Source organism: Staurois parvus, unplaced genomic scaffold (genome assembly GCF_062004578.1).
Source record: "Staurois parvus isolate SC_StPar_1 unplaced genomic scaffold, SC_StPar_1.0 ptg000449l, whole genome shotgun sequence".
Taxonomy (NCBI): domain Eukaryota; kingdom Metazoa; phylum Chordata; class Amphibia; order Anura; family Ranidae; genus Staurois; species Staurois parvus.
Window position 1 is genome coordinate 5541349 of NW_028318245.1, and position 23456 is coordinate 5564804.

The window sequence follows — 23456 nt, forward strand, 5'->3', positions numbered from 1 at the left end:
CGTACCTCGGTTTACGAATCTAATGCATTCTCCGGGACGTTTCGTATTGCGAAAATTCATAAACAGAAACACGGCTTCCCATAGGAATGCATTGAAAACCAATTAATCTGTTCCGGATCAGAAAAAAGTTTTTAAAAAGTCGCTGTCACTATATGTTGGTGCCGGTTTTTTAATGTAATTACCGGCTTTTTTTTTCTTCACTATAGCTCAGAGAATCAGCTGTCACTTTCCTCCCAGCTAAAAGAAACAAAGTTTCCTTTTAGTTTCTTTTCCGAGATAAAAGAAACAAAGTGTCCTTTTAGTTTCTTTCCCCAGATAACAGAAACAAAGTTTCTTTTTAGTTTCTTTCCCGAGATAAAAGAAACAAAGTTTCCTTTAGCTCTGGGGAAAGTGACAGCTAATCCCACGCTGCACAAAAATGCACTGCCTTTTGCAGACTTGCATGAGTGCTATTAATTCTCCATGGCAATCCCACATTCTATCAAACGCGCGTATGTTCCATGGGTTTCGGCGCCTCTCCGCCACTTGCCCTTGGCTAGACCAGGTTTTGCATTACCATTGGTTACACCGGAATTCTCTTCACCGAGTGGGAGTTGCTAAGGGATATTCTGCCTAACTCGGCATGGCAGGGTACTTTGCCAGCAAGGTTACTGAAATCCATGTCTGATACTGGAAGTGGCCATAGGCTCAGTCCATGGCAATTTTGGTGCAACCGTCACAGTTCCATCAACGCAATAAAGATGTCCTCGTGGTCAAGTAATACAGTCTCCAAGAAAACATCTCACCCAATCATACAATGAAGTTCTCCTTTAGTGTGGTGGTGTGCCCTATGTGCCCAACTCTGGAGGAGAGTAAGATTGAAGTCTCAGTCCCTTATATGATGTTCTCCCTCATGGCTCCTCTTCCAATGGCTCCTTCTTTGGGTATTTAAGGGATCCTGCCAGGAAGAAAATGAAACCATCCTCCTCTCTGGGAGAAACACTTCTTCTCCCAACTTCTTCCTGCTTACACCTGTGTCTCATGGGCCCCAAGTGCATGGTAAAATCGGAACCAAAGCCTGCAACCATGGAAGAAACGCAAGGCATTACAAGTGAGTAACTTCTGAACAATGGAGAAGCCTGGAACAGGGAGGTGGCATTCTGGGATTTCCATCCCGTCATCTGTACACATGGACAGAATGGATCTTGAAGCCGATCAAGCACAGCATAGGTGGCCCCGGGATCGCCCTGTATCTCTGTAGGCCTCCTACTGGAGCAACAACTATGAGGGAAAGCTACACCCTGCTCTTCTGGTCACGCCCCTTGCGACACTCCTGACCGTAAAAAAGGCTTTCACATGCGTGTGATCGCGCCACTGTACCAGCTGACCCGGGCTTTGCCCATATAAGGCAACAGGTTAACTTTAGTGGCAGCTCATACCTACAGTTAGAGGCACGTGAGGTAACATTTGACCATCTAAGGTACCTAAGAAAGTACCAAGAAAGTGACCTTCAAACATAATTTTATAGACAGAAAGAGTATATACGTGGTGTGACAATTTAATTCCTGGAAAACTTGTAGTCCTATGGTGGTGGCTCACACAGCCATTCACACTACAGCATTTTCTGACCTCTTCGAACTCGCACTCTCTTGGGTCGCAGACCAGTGGACTCGGTCTTTACGGAGTAGTAGAAGAAATAACTCGTGTGTGTGTGTTGCGCTGTTGGAGGAAAATGAGTGACGGGAATCTGGAGCAGCGGATTAACATCAAATTTTGTTTGAAAATTGGCAAAATTGGGAGTGAAATTTTATCTGTGTTACAAACGGGCTTATGGTGACCATTCCTTGAAGACATCCAGTATTTCTGAATGGCGTAGGCGGGAAGATGTCCATGATGACCCAAGAAGTGGGCAGCCAAAAAACGCAAAGCACGGATGGAAATGTGCAGTGTGTGAGATTGAAGATTCAGTGTGCGAATAACGCCGGGAGAATTGAACATAAACAGTGCAGCAGATGCTACAGGAGTATTTGGGAATGAGAAAGATTTCCGCAAAGATGGTGCCTCGAATCTGGACGGAAGATGAGAGCGTCGTCTTCAAATTTTTTTTCGATCTTTTGAAGAATGCAGAGGTGTTTGATAGCATAGCTCCCACCTTTCCCTGATTTAGAGGAACTGTCCCTGATTTCAAGGGACTGTTCCTGATTTCGAGGGACTGTCCCTGATTTCAATGGACTGTTCCTGATTTCGAGGGACTGTCCCTGATTTCGAGGGACTGTCCCTGAAAGTCCTTCTTTCCTCCTCATTTGTCCCTCATTTTGGTCTGATCTATAAAGTTGTACAGGCGTACCTTAGTTTACGAATTTAATGCGTTCTGCTGGACTTTTCAATTTGCGGTTTCCCATAGGAATGTATTGAAATCCAATTAATCTGTTCCAGAGGTCAGAAAAAAAGTTAGAAAAAAGTATTTTATCTGTTCAAAACTCTTTATTAAGTGCACTTTAAAGGCATAAATACTGTACAGGGACATGATTAAGGAAAAATTTGTAAATGCATTGAAAACCAATTAATCCTTCGGAGGTCAGAAAAAAAGTAAAAAAAAGTCTTTCTGCTCAAAACTTTTTATAAAGTGCACTTTAAAGGCATAAATACTGTACAGGGACATGAAGAAAAAAAAATGTTGTAATTGCATTGAAAACCAATTAATCCGTTCGTTTTGCGAAAAAAAATTGTAAATGCATTGAAAACCAATTAATCCGTTCGTATTCCAAAAAAAAATTTGTAAATGCATTGAAAACCAATTAATCCGTTCGTATTGCAAAAAAAAATTTGTAAATACATTGAAAACCAATTAATCCGTTCCGGAGGTCAGAAAAAAGTAAAAAAAAGTCTTATCAGTTCAAAACTCTTTATAAAGTGCACTTTAAAGGCATAAATACTGTACAGGGACATCATTAAAAAAGAATTCGTAAATGCATTGAAAACCAATTAATCCATCCCGAAGGTCAGAAAAAAGTCAAGAAAAGTCTTATCTGTTCAAAACTCTTTATAAAAAAGTGCACTTTAAAGGCATAGTCCTGTATAGGAACATGAATAAAAAAACATTTGTAAATGCATTGAAAACCAATTAATCCGTTCATATTGCGAAAAAAAATCGTAAATGCGTTGAAAACCAATTAATCTGTTCCGGAGGTCAGAAAAAAGTAAGAAAAAAAGTCTTTTATCTGTTCAAAACTCTTTAAAAAGTGCACTTTAAAGGCATAAATACTGTACAGGGACGTGATTAAAAAAAAATTGTAAATGCATTGAAAACCAATTAATCCTTTCCGGAGGTCAGAAAAATGTCAAGAAAAGTCTTATCTGTTCAAAACTCTTTATAAAGTGCACTTTAAAGGCATAAATACTGTACAGGGACATGATTTAAAAAAAAATATATAAATGCATTGAAAACCAATGAATCTGTTCCTATTGCAAAAAACAATTGTAAATGCGTTGAAAACCAATTAATCCGTTCCGGAGGTCAGAAAAAATTAAAAAAAAAGTCTTATCTGTTCAAATCTATCACACAGTTAACCCTTTGAACGCCCCAGATGTTAACCCCTTCCTGCTCAGTGTCATTAGTACAGTGTCAGTGCTTTTTTATTAGCAGTGATCACTGTATTGGTGTCACTGGGGATGTCAGTGGCAGTTAGCCAGTTCTTACTCGGTGTCAGTTAGTGTCAGAATGCCCGCCGCAGTCCTGCTATAAATAAATAAATAAATAAAAATTCCATTATATAAACCGCTATTTGTAGACGCTATAACTGTCACGCAAACCAATCAATACATGCCCAATGAATAAAATTCAAAATACTAACAACAACTTACAAAAGCCATCCACAACTCTGCCCCGGCTACATCACCAACCTGGTCTCAAAATATCAACCAATCCTCCCAAGACTTTCTGTTCTCTAGTTCCCGTGTCACCTCCTCCCATTCTCGTTTCCAGGACTTCTCCCTAGCTTCTCCCATCCTATGGAACTCCCTACCCCAATCTGTCCGGCTGTCTCCTGATCCATCCACCTTTAGACGATCCCTGAAAACCTTTCTCTTTAAAGAAGTCTATCCTGCTTCTACCTAGTAAACAGCCTTTTATTTCCACCATCAGCTCATCCCCCCAGCTATTGCCTTTTGTATCACTCAACCCTTCCTCCTAGATTGTAAGCTCTAATGAGCCGGGCCCTCTGTTTCCTCTTGGACTAAATTGTAATGTAACTGTAATGTCTCCCTTTATTTTGTAAAGCGCTGCGCAAACTGTTGGCACTATATAAATCCTGTATTATAATAATAATAATAATAATAATAAATCCTGTATTATAATAATCATAATAATAACAATAATAATAATAATAATAAAAATAAATCCTGTATTATAATAATAATAATAATAATAATAATAAATCATGTATTATAATAATAATAATCTTAATAATAACAATAATAATAATAATCCTGTGTAATAATAATAACAATAATAATAAATCCTGTATAATAATAATAAATCCTGTATTATAATAATAATAATCTTAATAATAATAATAATAATCCTGTGTAATAATAATAATAATAATAAATCCTGTATTATAATAATAATAATACACTTATTTGGATTTTTTGTACCAAAGACATGTAGCAGAATACAGTTTGGCCACAATTTATGAAGAAATTCTATTTTTTTTATTTTTTATTTTATTGCATATGTTTTATAGCAAAAAGTAAATATATTTTTTTTTCAAACTTGTCTTTTTTTTCATTTATAGTGCAAAAAATAAGATGAAAATGATCAAATCCCACCAAAAGAAAGCTCTGTTTGTGTGAAACAAAATGATAAATTTATTATTATTATTATTTTATTTCAGGTACTTATATAGCGCCATCAATTTGCGCAGCGCTTTACATATATATTGTACATTCACATCAGTCCCTAACCCTCAAGAAGCGTACAATCTAAGGTCCCTAACTCACATTCATACATACACATACTAGGGACAATTTAGACAGGATCCAATTCACCTACCAGCATGTCTTTGGAGGGTGGGAGGAAACCGGAGCATCCGGAGGAAACCCACGCAGGCACTGGGAGAACATGCAAACTCCAGGCAGATGGTAACGTGGCTGGGATTTGTGTACAGTGTTGCATGACTGCGCAATTACCAGTTAAAGTAGCGCATCGCCACATAACAAAAAATGGCCTGGTCTCTTCTGGAGGTTAAGGGGGCTTGGCAGAGGGCGTGCCCTATACCTACCTACATTTGCCAATAGGTGTCCCTCGTTTCCATGTCAAAAACTTTTGAGGTGTGTGATAGGGTTCTTACCGGTGATGAAACATGGTGTTTCCATTATGATTCGGAAACAAAACGCCAGCGCTTGCCGTGGAAAACAAACAATTCACCTCGCCCAAAGAAGTTACGCATGTCTTGTTCTCAGTTTTTTTTTTTATCCCAAGGGGATAGTTCACTGAGAGTTCATAAAACGTGGGACAACGGTCAACCAACATGGTGAACAGGACATTCTGAAAAGGTTACAGGAATCTGTGTGGAGAAAAAGACCGGACCTCCAGCACGACAATGCTCCTGCACATCAAGTGTTTGCAAGTTCCAGGCCCAGAAATCCATTCCGAAACTTGACCACCTTATTCCCCTGACTTAGCACCCTGGCTAAGTCCAAAATTAAAAAAAAGCCTCAAAAGGACACAGATTCCAGGAATGTTTCCGGTAGTGGCACAGTCATCTACAAAAGTGCGGCACTTCAGAAGGGGCCTACTTGGAAAGCGTCAACAGCCGCTATATATAGGTACGCAAAAAAATTTTTTTTTTGCAGTCCATTCCAGGAATTAAACTGTCACTATACCTGTACCAGAAGAACTATAATTTTAATCCTGCCCGCAATTATCACAGAATCTGCCCAAAACCATCATGGCTGCCGACTTTGAGTCTCAAGCACTTGCCCTTAGTCATCATGGCCGCCTCCCATCTATCAACACGCCTCGCTGGACACGCGCCAAGGAGCTCACCATATATGGAAGCGGACGGGGTACCGCCCCACAAGCGCGCAGCCACGTACGAGCACCAGGCGGAAAAGATTCTCCCCAATGGATTCTGGCGCTGGTCGTCGGCGCAGGAGCGCGGCGGCCATTTTGTTGGAGCTCTGGATTTCGTCAAAAGGGGGAAAAAGATCGTCCGGCCCTGTCCTCCGCCCGGGTAAGCGTGCAGGGGGGTTCCCGGGGGCCCTGAAGCAGCAAAAAGGCCTCCAGTCACCGCCGCAGGGCTGAGCTGACTCCCACACAGGTAATAAGTTATATAATCCCCATGTCTGGGCAGCCTTAGGGTGTTTCCTGCCCACCTCTCAGGGTCATCAACTGATCTTCCACCCCAAGGCTGGCCATAGACCAACCAATGTCCCATTGACATCGATGGCTGGGGGGGGGATGATTCCACTTGGTGGCGCTGTAGAGTTCCCTCTGACTTGGCCAATCTGTTGGCGTGTGGGTGGGCTCCTTCCCTTTCCTACTCAGCAAAGGGAAGGATTGATCGAACTTCCCCACCTTCTTGCTCTTGACTTTTCATGCTAGACCCATAAAGGGTCAATTTCTACGGGGCTGTCAGCAGTGGAGACCAGCCAATCTCGGAATTTGGCGAATCTCAGTGAACCGCCTCAGAGATGCGTTACCAGCATTTGTCCAGCCGGCGCGATTCATAGATCTGGGCAATTGAGACTTGTCGCAGTTCTACCAAGGTCGGACGAATCTTGGTTGCCCCCCCCAATACAATAATTGGCCAATGATGAACCTTTTCGGTCTTCTATGGTGGTGAGTAGGGGTCGTATTGGGATAGGGAAGTCTGTTGGGTTCTTATGAGGGTCTGGGGCAAAAATTACATCCATCAGGCACCCCATATAACACCATGAGCTGGGTGGTCGTGGTTGGGCTGGATGTTCTTGATGGTGGGACCTTCTGACTTCTAGGGTGTTAACTCTTCATTGGAACCTACAGGGAACTTCCATACGGACTTGTCTTCTGAAATATTGCCGAAGAGTTATATCTCTTATTCGTTCTGGCCACTTTGTGTAGGTCTTTTAGCTTGTCGTAATGGAAGGTCCACCATCACAAGGCTTATTGAAAAACCTTCAGTTTGGCTTCAAAGCTCTCAAGTCATAAGAGACGTAGAAGGGCCGCCATTGCTGGACACCTGAATATGTTGGGTGTCTGGCCTTTTAGCTCACCATGAAGAAAGATTCACCATCACTTGAGGTTTATTGAAAAACTTAGGTTGAGCATCAAAGATCTCTGGTCATGAGAGACATTGATGTTTTATCTCGTCATTTGACCCTACAGACCGAGAGCTTTCATACGGACTTATCTTCTGAAAAACTGCAAAATTTTTATACCTCGTATTCTTTATTCTGGCCACTTTGTGTAGGCCTTTTAGCTTGTCATAAAGGAAGATCCACCATCATAAGGCTTATTGAAAAACCTTGAGTTTGGCTTCAAAGCTCTCTGGTCATGAGAGATGTAGAATGGCTGCCATTGCTGGACACCTGAAGATGTTGGGTGTCTGGCCTTTTAGCTCACCATGAAGAAAGATCCACCATAACTTGAGGTTTATTGTAAAAACCTAAGATTGGGCATCAAAGCTCTCTGGTCATGAAAGACATTGACGTTTTATCTCGTCATTTGACCCTACAGGCCGGGAACTTTCATACTGACTCATCTTCTGAAAAACTGCCAACTTGTTATACCTCGTATTCTTTATTCTGGCCACTTTGTGTAGACCTTTTAGCTTGTCGTAAAGGAAGATCCACCATCAGAAGGCTTATTGAAAAACCTGGAGTTTGGCTTCAAAGCTCTCCAGTCATGAGAGACGTAGAAGGGCCACCATCGCTGGACGCCTGAAGATGTTGGCTGTCTGGCTTTAAGACATTTGCGTCTTTAATAATTTTGGGACTTGGACCTTCTTGTTGATCGGTTTCTGCATCGCCCAGATGGCTTTGACTATTAGAAGAAAACCCATGTCATCCTTAAGTTAGGTTCCTGTGAGGTTCAATAATTTTGATGTGGTGTGTCCATAAATTTGGCCCTAATAGTCGATGGTGTGAGTAAGTGGTGCTGTTGAATGGTCAGTCCACCAAATATTTGTATTCTAGTGTTCTTTAGATACTTGATAGTTTAAACCTCCTCGAGAACTCTGTTGTTGATATCCATACCTCTGCCGAGGTCATGGCTCTGCAAACCTGATGTGCCCATTATGAGGAGTTCCCACGATCCTTTCATTGAGTTCATAAGTCTGAATGCCATCTGTGCCCATTATGAGAGGTTCCTACTGTCCTTGCTGTGAGTTCCTGGGTCTGTACACCTGCTGTGCTCATTATGAGGGGTTCCCACCATTCCTAACTTGAATTCCTGGCTCTGCAGACCTGCTGTGCCCATTATGAGGGCTTCCATGGTCTTTACACATGCTGTGACCTTTATAGAGGCATCCCAGGTTTGCACACCTGCTGTGCCCATTAAAAAAGGACTTCCACCATCCTTTCTGGCTTTTTTCTCTATCTTGTATATGAAGAGTGTAATGGGGGAGCTGTGACACCCAAAACTCCCTGGAGGACTAGAACATAGTTGGGAATTATTCTGCGTGGGAGCTCATTATACTTCACTTTATGCCTGGCTTCTGTACTGCGGTGGGTGACGCCACCATGCTATTGGTCAAAATCCTGAGGAATGCTTAGTAGCCCAAATTTTTTTGAGAAGACCTTCAAATCGCCGCGACAGTGCGTCTTCTTCTGAGATTTGGGCAACTCAGTATTTCCTGACATCTTGCTGGAGGGACGGTGATGTGTCGCGCTCAATTGTGTGGCGCAGGAGGAAACCTGGGATAAGGTAAGTATATTGACTAACTTATTTCCCCCACACACTTTATTTTGCCTACAGTGTTTTGGCATTGGGGGTGAACGGGTTTTCAGGGATCAAGAATAGAGTTGAGAGTCCAAGAGGATGGGAGTTTCTCAGGAGAAGACTTGGAGGTGAGCAGGGGAGGAGATGATGAGTGAGTTAGAGATCAGGAGGTCTTGGGAAGAGCGAGGAGTGAAATTCTGAGAAGAGTTTGGTGATGTGGTTGGGGGGGGGGGCAGAGTTGTGGATGACTGTGTATGCTTTGAATTTTGTTTGCTGGGAAAGAAGGACTGGCAGAGAGGGGTGGTGGGTACCAAGCAGTTGGTAAGGTGGATGAGTCAGCAGCAGTCCAGCAGTCATGGTAGCCTGAAAGGGGGGATAGCCTGTGTTGAAGTAGGCCAACAAGGAGGAAGTTTCTCACCTACTTTCACCTTTTGTATTAGAATTTCAGTAGGCACCATTTAGGTGGTGTACTCCAACAGAGTCAAACTCCCATTTCATCGCGGGCCGCATCAGCATTATGGTTGCCCTCAAAGGGCTGGTTGTATCTGTAAGACTAGATGTCTAGAGCCCCTCATCCTCCCTTACATCACAGTGCACCCCACACATGTGCTGCTGCTGGGAAAAAGCTGGGGGGCTGAGTTGGGATACAGAAAGTGCAGGGTCTGGGGGAGGACCAGAGGCGGGCTAAAGTCATCTTCCGGACTCTGCTGAATGCTGAGACCAGGGGAGGCAGAGATGAGGCGGTGCTGCGGCTGCACAGAGAGTCACAGGATCTGTAGGAGGCCCTCTGTCTTCCTCTCTGCTGCCGTCTGCTGAGATGGGGATGGTAGGGGGCAGAGACGAGCCTCTTTGTAGCTGCATGGAGAAGCGCAGGATCTGGCAGAGGAGTTCTGCCCTTCTCTCTGCTATCGACTTCTGAGACAAGGTAGGGGTGCAGATGAGAGGGGCACTGCAGGACACGTGCGAGGGCCACATGAAATGGCCTTGTAGGCTGGATTCGGCCCATGTGCCTTGTGTTTGACACATGTGGTGTACTTTATCATCCGCATATATTTTGGTTGTTGAAGCCGAATAGAATAGAATTTAGTCCTGTCTATAATTACTACGTTACATGATGTGGTGTCCTCTGTTCTCCACCAGGAATCCCTCCTTTGAAAATGGAGAAGGGCAAGAGTGAGATGTCAGAGAAGATTTTAAACATCACTCTGGAGATCATCTACCTGCTGACTGGAGAGGTGAGGAGGATTCTGGGAGGTCACATGACGTCACTTTTACCTCTATTAATTAAACCCTGACCTGACCAGAGAGGTGAGGAGGATTCTGGGAGGTCACATGACATCACTCTTACCTCTATTAATTAAACACAGACCTGACCGGAGAGGTGAGGAGGATTCTGGGAGGGATCACACACCTAGTTGGAGAGACCTGAATCCTTTACCTTTAGTGTGGACATTGTGCTTGCTCTAGCTGCTCTCCTCATGTTATTTTGCCCCACCACACACATTGGCACCCCCGTTCTGTGATTTCTAGAACGCAGTTTGATGGCTATATTCGGATTTGATTCATAGGATTGCATAGTCGTGAAGAAGTCATCCGGTGACTGTGTGGCCTCCAGCAGCCACCCCGGGGGCTCCGCAGGAACGAGCCGCAGCCATAGCACCAGCAAGCTTCACGTGCCCTTCCACAAGAGGAAAAATAACTACCAGATTTTGAAGCTCGCCAACAAGATCATCGAGTTGCTGACAGGAGAGGTGAGCGGTGCCGGGAATGTTGCATTGCCAATTTTTTCATTTTGGAATGGTTCCTTCAAAAAACTTTATTCCTGGTTGGATTCACTAAAGAAAGAAACTGTGTTCACCTTTAGACTTTTGGTTACGGGCGAGAGAATTTTTTTTCTCTTCTGCTGCCTTAAGATGACTAAAAGTTTTACTTCTTTGGTTCCTGTCTTCCCTGACGGTATATATTGGTATCCAATCAGGTTTCAGGATGTCATTTTTTTAAATTTTTATTTCCCCTCTCTGCAGGAGTTGGAATGTGTGGATGATGACAAAGATGAAGTTATGGAAGTCCACCAGCCCCTTTCCTCACCAGGTAAGAGGGGACTCTATTGGAAAGGAGAGAGCAGTACGGAGGGTCTACCTAGATCCCCCATCATCTGATCAACACCTAGAAACAATGGATTCAGTCCATGTGTGTGTTTCCTACAGATGGATCCAGTAACAGAAATACCCCGGAGAGATGTCCTGGATCTCCTGACCCCGCAGAAGATGATCAGGATTACGAGGTAAGTGAATAAGGCTCGGCTTGCCTATGGGAAGGGCAGGAATAAACCATTTAAGATGTGTAGTATATGTCAAAGGTGAGTTTGAGAAGGACCAGACCTGGAACCCTTTATGTTTTCTTCTGTCCATCTGGAATGGTCCCCATTGCCTAAGACTGGTTTCCAGTGGTGATTCAGGCTCCGAGAGGGGTGCTCTGTTAAACGATGTGAAAGGAGTTGTCTTGAGATGGTTTCCGAGTTGTTGCAGTAATATGGAAAAGCTCTGTGCGTGTGAGTTGACCATAAAGGACTGGAGTGGTCCATGACCCATCAGATGGGCTTTGCTTGTCCAAAGAGAAGCGGCACGAATGCTTTAGCGCTCACCATTGCTCTAGGTCAGGGGTGTCAAACTGGTGGCCCTCCAGCTGTTGCCAAACTACAAGTCCCATCATGCCTCTGCCTTTGGGAGTCATGCTTGTAACTGTCAATCTTGCCATGCCTCATGGGACTTGTAGTTTGGCAACAGTTGGAGGGCCACCAGTTTGACACCCGTGCTCAAGGTTGTATTTGCTTTTTCCTTGTTCTCTGTGACGCAGCTCAAGCTTTAGATTCATGATGAAATACTGTGGGCACATTCAGTGTTGGCCCATAAAGCTGAAAATGGAGAAAAGGTTTTACCGGCCTGGCTACCTAAGAACCCAATACACATTCGATTTTTGCATCGTGGAAAATTTCGTATATCGATTCTGTTTTATGGTACTTCCACGACTTGTACAGTTGTCTCACGTGTTCCAAATTTTAGTTCTATAGAATGGCAGACAGCGTTCAACCAAGTAACGAAAATAGACTGAAAGCTGAATTCCAAGAATGTAACCCTTTTTGCGCCTAAGGGGAATGTTAATGCCTAAGCACAATTTTGCAAGTTTGACATGTTAGTTAAACTGTACATTCATTTCATCCCAACTACTTTGTGCACCCAGGTGGATTTTACCTTGTCTTTTTTTCAGGGAAAAGTTTCATTTGGTGGTACATGGTAATGAATATCTCCTGATTTTTTTTTTTTTTTTTTTTTACATGTGTATATATATTCTAGAAAAAAAACTGTCCCAAAATAGTAAAAAAAAAAATTATTTTTTTTACATTTAGCTGTATATTTCTTGCTACTACCATAACCTACCACCAAAGAACAATCCAAAATAAATTCTCCTGCTCCAATTCCAACAATACCACGTATGTGGATGTTGTTGTTTATGCCCGTGGTACAGCCCAGAAACAACAGTGCAAATTTTTATTTATTTATTTTTTTTAATCCTACCTAAAATTGATACTAATTTAAAAAAAAAAAACTTCTTTTTTTTTTTTTTTTTTCCAAGCTCTTGCCCCAAAAAAATTCTGACCCTGACTTTTGACTCTGACCTTGACCCAAACACTAACCCTGGCAATGACCTAGATCAAACTGTGCTCTAGGTATTTTTCTTGTTTTTGTTTGTTTTATTTGTATTACTATTAGAAAAAAAATACTATAAAAATAAATTTTATATATATATATATATATATATATATATATATATATATATATATAATATATTTTTACACTTTTTTTTTTTTTTTTTTTTTGTTTTTCTTCCTCTGAAAGGAGAGAGAGATTCAATGTATGTCTCTCCTTCATTCAGGGAGAGAAAACACGGAGGCAGGCTCCACAGTGACTGATTACTGTGTTAGCCAATCAGAGGCTAATATGGCAATCGGATGACCCCCCGAATCGGAAGTTCTGGGTCCCAGTCATTAGTACTGGACTCAGGGCTCTTAGTTAGACCCTGGTCTATGTGCTGAGAGCGTGTCGAGTGGTGCACTCCCAGCACAACACAGATACGCAAATATGCGGCCCCACAGAATAAAAAAAAAAAAGCCCAGTCCAGTTGGGCTGCATATTTTGTGAATGCTCGGTAAGAAGGGGTTAATCAAAATGCAGGCACACGATGAGTTAACTTCAACCATGGGCCTGCCACCTTCTGGGATTATTTCTATCTGGGAGATTTATGTTTCTGTTGAAGATACTGGGGGCTGAGAGAGAAGAGAAGTCTACACAGCAGCTATTCCACCCCTCCCCTCTGCTGCCCATTCACAGAAGCCTTTGTATTGTGTGAATGAGTTCACACAATACAAAGGCTTCTGTGATTGGGAAGGGGTGGGCATAGTAGCTTCACAGACTTTGCACTTGCAGGAAACCAGACCAGAGTTGTGCAGCATCAGAGCTTTGGAAGTGACCTTGCTTGAGCCTCATAAAACTGTCAGAAATAATAGAAGTAAGTCCAGGAAGTGGCATGCACCTGCTTGGAGTTAACTCATCGTGTGCAGTTTTTGAAAAGTTGTTGAATTTCTGGAATTCAACTTGAAGATAAGTGTAATTATTGTCCTCCTGTTTTGACTATTTTCAATACTTTGTTCAATACCAGAGCGTTAATGGGGGTATCAAAGCGGCTTCTTTAGTCAGCTGACCCACCTAGTAGATCGTTTGTATGGACAGATCCGTTTTTAAGAATTTTTAATTCATCATCTTCCCTTGAATGGGGTTTGATGGTTAAGCACCTTAACGCTGTCCTGCCCACTGGGGCCTTTTAACTGGCTCTTAAGGTGGGTGGGGTTTGAACAGATTTTAAGATTGTGACCATTGTGATTGACCGTCACAGTGGTCACATGATTGTGGGCTTGTCCAGCTGGCTCCTGATCATAACTAGAGACCAAGAGCTGACTGACAGCTTGGTCACTGTGCAGAGAGTGCGCTGCCGGCACGCAGAGACCTCCACCGCCATGGATGTATATGTGCGACAGGTGGCTGTTAATTTTTTTTTAAACACAAATCACCAGCGCCAAAATTAGTGTAAATTTGATAACAAATCAACAAATGCTGCTGCTCATCAGTGCAAAAAACACCAAACAAATATACAAAACATCAAAACAGCGCAAATATATAAAATAAAAAATATATCACTGCAACAAAAAATATTTTGAAAAAAAATAAAAAATAAAAATTATTAATTTAATTATATAAGTCCCACTCCAAATTGTGAATAAAAATATATAATATAGTTAAAAATATAATAAATCAAAATTTCAAAAAATAAATATTTATTCATGAAAGTCCTCTTCCCAAGGAAACTTATAAATTGTGCTTCCACGATTATTTATAAGGTTCCTTGGGAAGAGGACTTTCATGAAAAAATAAATAAATAAATAAATATATATATATAATCTATATCTATATCTGATTTTGAATTTTGATTTTCTTATATTTTTAACTATATTATATATTTTTATTCACAATCAATTTGGAGTGGGACTTATATAATTGAATTAATAGTTTTTTATTTTATTTTTTCAAAATATTTTTTGTTTTCTATGTTTGCGCTGTTTTGATGTTTTGTATATGTGGCTGTTAAGGCCCAACTGTCTTGCCTCTGTACATATGCGTTATTCGGGGGTTAAAGTGCAACTTTAGTTAGAAAATTAAGTTCTGCTAGATCACTAGCCCCTTTAGCAGGTATAGCTCTGTAAATCATTTAAAAATAAGTGCCTATGCTGTAAAGTGCAGCTATACACTGTCTCACCCTACTCTGCACATGCTCAGTTGCTCTCCATTTTTGACCAATCGCTACTAGAGGCCAATCTGCTGACAGCTTTAAGATTTACTGCTGCTGAGGGGCATAGGGCTTCAGCAAAATGGCAGCCTCCAGCAAGACAATTTATAGTACACACTAATTTTGGTAGCAAAATTGTTGATACAAAATAATGTTCTTTAGGCAAGGAACCTACATTCCACATCAAGTTGTTATGGGTAACAGTTCTGCTTTAAGATGCATTAGGTTGGGAACTGGAACTGTGAATGTTGGATTGAAAACTATTCATGAGTCCTAGGCCCTGGGCCTATATAGGAACACGGACTCATAAGTCTGTAAGGCTGGTTTTGTCTGAGCATGGTTGGTGTGTTGAGCTCAAAGTTGTGTCTATCTGGTCGCCAGAACTTTATACACCCGAATATCTGTGCCGTGAGATGGAACTAGATCTTCCGAATCTTCCACAGGGCTCCTGAACATAGGGAACGGAGGATTTCATTTTGATGTGGAGTGCTCTGCACATTTGGACTCCCAAGTGCCAATATCCGAAAGCTGCTGTGATGGAAAAACACGAATAGGAGATGGAAATAACTCTGTGCACCATGGAAGTCCTCCCTTTTATTTTTTCACAAATCGGTGTTATGGTTCCTCTTATATCCTATTTGAAATACACTGAACTCTAGTAGTTTTTGGATCAATTGTTAACGGAAAATCCATAGGACAAGGTGGGAAGGTGAAAAAATTTTGGTATTGTTCTACCTGTTCTAAATCTCCGTTTGGTCAACCTAGAAGCAAAGCAGAACTTGATTTTTTTTTTTTTTTTTTTTTTCCCTAAGACTGGGCAAATTAACGTTTCCACCAACCTTCATGAACATGACAATAAAAATGTTTTTTATGGTATATTCATCCCAAGAGGAAACATTCTGATGTTTAACTTCTGGATTGTATCTAAACAAGGATTTTCAGCCGACTGGTCAGTAGGGCGAACATTCCTTTTGAGAAGAAGTAGACCTTGCTCAAGGAAGAGCACAACATTGACGTATAGAGTGGCGGGAGGCTTGTTGAGGTCTGACATCAAATCAGACCTAGATGGCTCGTCTCCACCTAGATGGCTCGTCTCCACCTAGATGGCTCGTCTCCACCTAGATGGCTCGTCTCCACCTAGATGGCTCGTCTCCACCGGATGCTATGTCAGGAATGATGATTGAACTTGATGATTGATGTCCTTCAGATGCTCTTGTCTCTCTATCATGCTACGTGGTTGCAGTTATTGATTCTGTACGTACCAAGTTTAAAACCCGATAAAAGTGCTTCTATATCTATCCTAAAGCCAACTTTATAAAAAAAGGACCAGTTTACTGTTCTTCAGACTTTAGGAGGCCATATTGTGGCCAATGGGAGTAGAAAATGCTCCAGCATCAGTGGGAGAAATAGTGCCCCCATCATTGGTTTTAGTTTGAGGAATAGTACCCCATTGTTGGTACTATTGGCAGGAATGGATCCCCGTCACTGGTTTTAGTGGGAGGAATGGTACCCCATTTGTTATCAGCGTGAGGAATAGTGCTCCTTCTTTGGTTTTAGTGGGAGGAATCGTACCCCATTCTTGGTGTCGGTGGGAGGAATGGTGCCCCATCATTGGTTTTAGTGGGAAAAATGGTACTCCATTGTTTATCAGTGGGTTGAATAGTGCACCATCATTGGTATTAGTGAGAGAAATGTACTCCCATTCTTTGTATCAGTGCGAGGAATGGTACCCCATTCTTGGTATCAGTGGGAGGAATAGTGCCCCATCGTTGGTGTCAGTGGGAGGAATAGTGCCCCATCGTTGGTGTCAGTGGGAGGAATAGTGCCCCATCGTTGGTGTCAGTGGGAGGAATAGTGCCCCATCGTTGGTGTCAGTGGGAGGAATGGTGCCCCATCGTTGGTTTTAGTGGGAGGAATAGTACCCCATTCTTGGTATCAGTGTGAGGAATAATGCTCCATTGTTGGTGGCGGTGGGAGGAATAATGCTCCATAGTTGGTGGCGGTGGGAGGAATAATGCTCCATAGTTGGTGGCGGTGGGAGGAATAATGCTCCATCGTTGGTGGCGGTGGGAGGAATAATGCTCCATCGTTGGTGGCGGTGGGAGGAATAATGCTCCATCGTTGGTGGCGGTGGGAGGAATAATGCTCCATCGTTGGTGGCGGTGGGAGGAATAATGCTCCATAGTTGGTGGCGGTGGGAGGAATAATGCTCCATCGTTGGTGGCGGTGGGAGGAATAATGCTCCATCGTTGGTGGCGGTGGGAGGAATAATGCTCCATCGTTGGTGGCGGTGGGAGGAATAATGCTCCATCGTTGGTGGCGGTGGGAGGAATAATGTTCCATCGTTGGTGGCGGTGGGAGGAATAATGTTCCATCGTTGGTGGCGGTGGGAGGAATAATGTTCCATCGTTGGTGGCGGTGGGAGGAATAATGTTCCATCGTTGGTGGCGGTGGGAGGAATAATGTTCCATCGTTGGTGGCGGTGGGAGGAATAATGTTCCATCGTTGGTGGCGGTGGGAGGAATAATGTTCCATAGTTGGTGGCGGTGGGAGGAATAATGTTCCATAGTTGGTGGCGGTGGGAGGAATAATGTTCCATAGTTGGTGGCGGTGGGAGGAATAATGCTCCATCGTTGGTGGCGGTGGGAGGAATAATGCTCCATCGTTGGTGGCGGTGGGAGGAATAATGCTCCATCGTTGGTGGCGGTGGGAGGAATAATGCTCCATCGTTGGTGGCGGTGGGAGGAATAATGCTCCATCGTTGGTGGCGGTGGGAGGAATAATGCTCCATCGTTGGTGGCGGTGGGAGGAATAATGTTCCATAGTTGGTGGCGGTGGGAGGAATAATGTTCCATCGTTGGTGGCGGTGGGAGGAATAATGCTCCATCGTTGGTGGCGGTGGGAGGAATAATGCTCCATCGTTGGTGGCGGTGGGAGGAATAATGCTCCATCGTTGGTGGCGGTGGGAGGAATGGTGCCCCATCGTTGGTGGCGGTGGGAGGAATGGTGCCCCATCGTTGGTGGCGGTGGGAGGAATGGTGCCCCACCGTTGGTTTTAGTGAGCGAAATGGTATCCCATTCTTGGTGGGAGGATTGGTGCCCCACTGTTGGTTTTAGTGGGAGGATTGGTGCCCCACTGTTGGTTTTAGTGGGAGGATTGGTGCCCCACTGTTGGTTTTAGTGGGAGGATTGGTGCCCCACTGTTGGTTTTAGTGGGAGGATTGGTGCCCCACCGTTGGTTTTAGTGGGAGGAATGGTGCCCCACCGTTGGTTTTAGTGGGAAGAATGGTACCCCATTCTTGCTGTCTGTAGGAGGAATGATGCCTTATCATTGGCGTCAGTGGGAGGAATTGTGCCCCATCTTTGGTTTTAGCGGGAGATATAGTGCCTCATAATTGGTGTCAGTTTGAGGAATAGTGCCCCAAGGGACAGATAATGGCAGGCAAAGGGCTGCATCTAACCCTGGAGTCCACTGTCCTATAGTATCACCATTGCCCTTGAGTGTTATGGAGGGAATATTGTATCCAGGACTCGCTTTGTAACATATTAACTGTTGGTAGGATTAGGTGCGACACTGACCTGATTCAACCGCATATTGTTTTGTGCGCCGTCTAGGTCAATGACCTGGTCGTTATTAAAGTCGAGAATGTAGATGAAGAGGAAATGTATTCGATGGGCAGTCAAGCATGTTTGAAGGAAGAGACCCCTACAAATATTAGAACAGGTCAGTAATAAACACTAAATGTCATAGTTTATCATCTTGATACTGCTCATAAAGTATGGCCAGTTCTGCCCCCCCCCCCCCCCCCCCCCCCCGACCCCAATCATAGGCATAGATACCCGTGTGTGGTACATAAATATTTACATTTATTTAATGGATTCCCTCTAGATGGTCAAATGAGGCAGAACATGAAGGGGTGTCAAATGCCAGGTTGGGACGTAAAAAGAATCAAACAAGAATCTCCAGGTGGAATTCCTGTTCCCCCAGCTGTCCGTCCTGGAGGTCAGAGTTCAGACAGGTCAACTGACTCTGATCCTAAACAACCCACAGAAACGTTTAAACCCACCTTCGATGTGGATACCTCCAGAAAAGCGCTCAGTAGACGCAACAAAGAGTTTTTCTGTGAGTTCTGCGGGAAGTGTTTTACCCAAAATATCAGTCGCATTATGCACCAGCGGACTCACACAGGTGAAAAGCCTTTCACGTGCGCGGAATGCGGGATGAAATTCTCACGTAAGTCTATCCTCGTCAGCCACGAGAAGACCCACAAAGGTGAGAAGCCATTTCCATGTTCAGAGTGTGGGAAGTGCTTCGCCAAGAAATCGGACGTGATGAGACACCAACGAATCCACACCGGGGAAAAACCCTATTTGTGCCCTTTGTGTGGGAAGAGCTTCAGCCAGAAGTCCCACCTAGTGGAGCACCAAATTATCCACACCGCTGAAAAACCGTATTCCTGCGACATGTGCAAGAAAAGCTTCACACAAAAATCTCACTTGGCCGACCATAAGAGAGTCCACACGGGCATCAAGCCCTTTTCCTGTTTGGAGTGTGGGAAGGCCTTCACCTTGAAAACCGTTTTGGTGGAGCACCAGAGGATCCACACGGGGGAAAAACCCTTTAAGTGTGCAGAGTGTGGGAAGGACTTCACACAAAGGTCCATCCTCACTAAACACATGAAGCACTATAGCGGGAAATCCTTCAAATGTTCCAACCCCCAACAGGCTAATTATCTTCCTTTTCCCCCCAACCAGGAACCTGTGCCGAGTAGAACTCCCAGTGATGGCAACCCTGGGACTTCGGCTGGGGGAAAGACTAAATCGCCGCCGGCTGGGGGAAAGACTAAATCGCCGCCGGCTGGGGGAAAGACTAAATCGCCGCCGGCTGGGGGAAAGACTAAATCGCCGCCGGCTGGGGGAAAGACTAAATCGCCGCCGGCTGGGGGAAAGACTAAATCGCCGCCGGCTGGGGGAAAGACTAAATCGCCGCCAGCTGGTGGAAAGACTATATCGCCTTCTGTAAAGTAACTGCGTTTGTTGGATGTGGAACTGAGGAAATGCCATCACCCTAGTCTTCTGTAGAGTCATTTGTAGGTGGAATTGCCTTGAACTGTCAGCTTGACTAAGCCAGTGTCACCATCTCAGTGCTCATGCTAGAAGAAAAATGACCCAATACATGATCCACCAACTTCACGTCCACCGGCCTTGCCATTACCGAGCCCTTGTTCAGCCAACGACCATAAAAATGGACAAAATGTTGACCCAATACATGATCCACCAACTTCACTTCCACCAGCAGTGCCATTGCCGAGCCCTTGTTCAGCCAACAATGATCTAAAATGGACAAAATGTTGACCCAGTACATGATCCTCCAACTCCACTTTCACCGGCAGTTCCATGACCGAGCCCATGGTCAGCCAACAACAATATAAAATGGACAAAATGCTGACCCAATAAATGATCCACTAACTTCACTTCAACCAGCATTGCCATTACCGAGCCCTTGTTCAGCCAACAACGATATAAAATGGACAAAATGCTGACCCAATAAATGATCCACCAACTTCACTTCAACCAGCAGTGCCATTACCAAGCCCTTGTTCAGCCAACAATGATCTAAACTGGACAAAATGTTGACTTCTTGCAAAGAAACATTGACAGAGTTGAGCCAGTCATGATAGTATGAAGGACTAACCGGGAGAGGTTCTATATAGATGGATTGTAATGGAATAGTAGACTTGCTGGTGACATTTATCAAGTGCTCTAGCAAGTGTAGCTTTATTAGCCTGTTTGATCTGAACTTGGGTGTATGTTATCCCTAATGGAAAAGTTACGTCTACATCATGTTTTGTGTTTTCTCAGTAATGTTCTACAGTCATAAAATACCTGGTAATCCTGCCCCTTGGAAAGCAACCCATTCCTGGTCGTTACTGACCACGCTAGGCATGAAAACAGATCCATCCAAGCATGGTCAGTTTCCATCTCCTTCATTTTGGGAGCTGCAAGACATGGGCGGAGATTTACTAAAACTGGAGCACTCAGAATCCTGGTGCAGCTGTGCATGGTAGCCAATCAGCTTCTAACTTGTTCGGTTAAGCTAAAACCTGGAAGCTGATTGGTTTCTATGGAGAGTTGCACCAGATTTTGTAAATTTTGGTAACCCCTTATGAAATATTACCTAAACCTAAAAGACAAGCCAACCTGCTTTTGGAGGTTCCAAAGGGCCCCATTCATTGGGGCTTACAAGAGCTGGTGTGAGTAGGTATGGTTTCAGACTTGGGATGGTTTGTGATGGGAGCCAATCAGTTTCTAACTTTAGCTTGTTCAAGTAAACTTTGGCAGTAAAACCTGGAAGTTGCACCAGATTTTGTAAATTTTGGTAAATAACCCCCTATGAAATATTTATTTAATCGTAAGAAACCTAAAAGACAAGCCAGCATGCTTTGGAGGTTCCAAAGGGCCCCATTCATTGGGGCTTACAAGAGCTAGTGTGAGTAGGTATGGTTTCAAACTTGGGATGGTTAGTGATGGGAGCCATTTTGGGAATCTGGTTTTGGAAAAATTCCTTTTACCAATAAATATTTTCCATTTTTATATTCAGTCGTCCTCCCATGCAGATATCCAGGCTGGAGTCATCCATAAGTAGAGCTCCATCCCCGCTCTTTTTGGCTCCTAAAACCATACTTGCCATTTACCCCGACGCTTGTCTTGTAACTCCCTTTGTGACATGATGGCTTTCCGGGGCGGATCCTGGCATCTCAGACTCCTGGTCTGACCCGCCCACTCGTGGTGTTTGAATGACAGGCCAGGAGACTGATCTGTCCTGCGCCCACGGTAATCAGGCTATGCAAATTAAGTGGATATGACGTGCCGCAGCAGCAAAAGTCCTTCTCCTGACACCAGGAAACGGCACATTTTTCCAAGAATGATTACGCCATTACAGGGGCTCTTACATGTTTTCAGATTTGTCAGCGGTTTAATAAAGCTTGGTGGGAGGGAATTGAAATTTAACAAGTTAGCAGGATCCTGGAGTTCAGCTTTAAATGTTCATATTTTGTTAGTGTGATGTTTTTGTTCTACATACTTCTTTTATTTTGGAAAGTTGGTCAGCAGGAGATCACTACATCGAGGAGTTCAATCCATAATACTGTTGTGGGACGTTGAAGAGCTCATGTTGTATTTTCATATCATTTGTGTCCCGGTTCTCTTCTTTTGGTTTATATTCTGGATTACTGGAACATGCTGGCCTTGACTTTTTTTCCTGTTGGGTTACAATACTTGGTTAATATATTACTGGTCCAAACCAGGGTCCAGGCTTCATGCGTCATGGTGGACATACCCTCAGAGAGGTCTTCAGGGTCTGAGATGGACCCTGGACCTGTAAAGTACCCTGCGGCAAACTACTCTTGTTGCACCACATGGCAAGGAGAGTGCCAAACACATCCAGTGCCTGAAACAAACATAGGCCAGCCCTGCAGCTGAGGCATCCAGTTCCCAAGGTGCGCCCATAAATCCCGTAGCTGATGGTAGGTCCCATCCAATCTACCCCAAATTGTGCTTGTGACACATACAGTGGGGTCCAAATGTAGAAAAATCTTCCGTAGTGCCAAAATGTATTAGAGTCTGGCTGTAGACACAGAGGCCAGACAACGCTAAACTTTTTGTGGCGTTCAAACTCCAAAGAATGCCGATGGGCCTCTGATCTTTGTTCCCGGTAATGGAGATGACTGGGTTCCTTCAGGCCTTTCCCAGTTGGCTCAAGAAATGCCAGAAATCCCACAAAATGAGACGCGGATTAAAACATTTACCAATTTGATACAACTTGGCAGGATTAGGAGGCTGCTGGAAAATACAGGTATAATTTAGGACCTCAGCAGGGACCATTGGATGCTCTTAGAGATAACTGATGGGGTTGTAGGCCATGGCAATCTTTTTTTTCCTGTGGGCGTCTGTCTTCTTTTGGGCGTCTTTCTTCTTTGGTCTTCCTTTGGGCGTCCGTCTTATTTCTTTGTTGTCTTTCCTTTTAAATTTTTGGTTACCGTTTTGAAATAACATGTCCCGGGTATATTCTGCTATCGCATTTAACATTTTATTTCATGCTGCTACATTGGTGGGAACTCTAACATGCAGAAAACTCCTGTGTGCTACAGTTACTAGGGGGTTTATTTATCTTTTTTTTGGACAGCCACCTGATCGTTTCTACCATGTGCTCTAAGGTGCCCTCCCATATGTGTCCCAGGCTTACCTATCCTTCCTAGGAGCCCAGTCCTTCATGGGTGGGGAGCTGATCACCTCTGGGTGGTATGAACGTCAAAGTACTCAGCTTTGAGCACTCTCAGGTTCATAAAAGTCGAAATACCATCAGCTTTGGCTGGGGATAAAGCACAAACTGTGCTCGATCAGCTTCATCAGGAGAGGGGAAATTACATAGTCAAAAGTCCTCAAGTGTCCCCTTAAAGCCTAACTCCAGTTTTGCCATCACTTTTTACACAGTTTGCCTGGGCCATTTGGTATGGGTACTTCCGGTCTTGTTCTTGGGTCAAAATCAAGTTGCTCAGCCAATCATGGGAAGCTTTTATGAAGGAATACAAGGTCTCCTCTGATTGTCCAAGGTGGAGAGGCGGGCAGATGACATCACAACGTATTTAAAGTGATA

At 43.7% G+C, this 23456-nt stretch overlaps 2 protein-coding genes across 2 annotated transcripts in view; both read left to right on the forward strand.

The window, feature by feature from the left end:
- Positions 1-23456, forward strand: part of LOC149453441 (uncharacterized) — a 283142-nt gene that overhangs the window by 100692 nt on the left and 158994 nt on the right. The gene's annotated exons all lie outside the window — the stretch shown is intronic.
- Positions 6146-23456, forward strand: part of LOC149453446 (uncharacterized) — a 55696-nt gene continuing 38385 nt past the window's right edge. The window contains 5 exon segments of the mRNA XM_089688646.1: positions 6146-6302; positions 10043-10137; positions 10471-10653; positions 10927-10993; positions 11110-11186. Coding sequence (XP_089544772.1) covers positions 10060-10137; positions 10471-10653; positions 10927-10993; positions 11110-11186 — 405 coding nt within the window. The 5' untranslated portion in view covers positions 6146-6302; positions 10043-10059.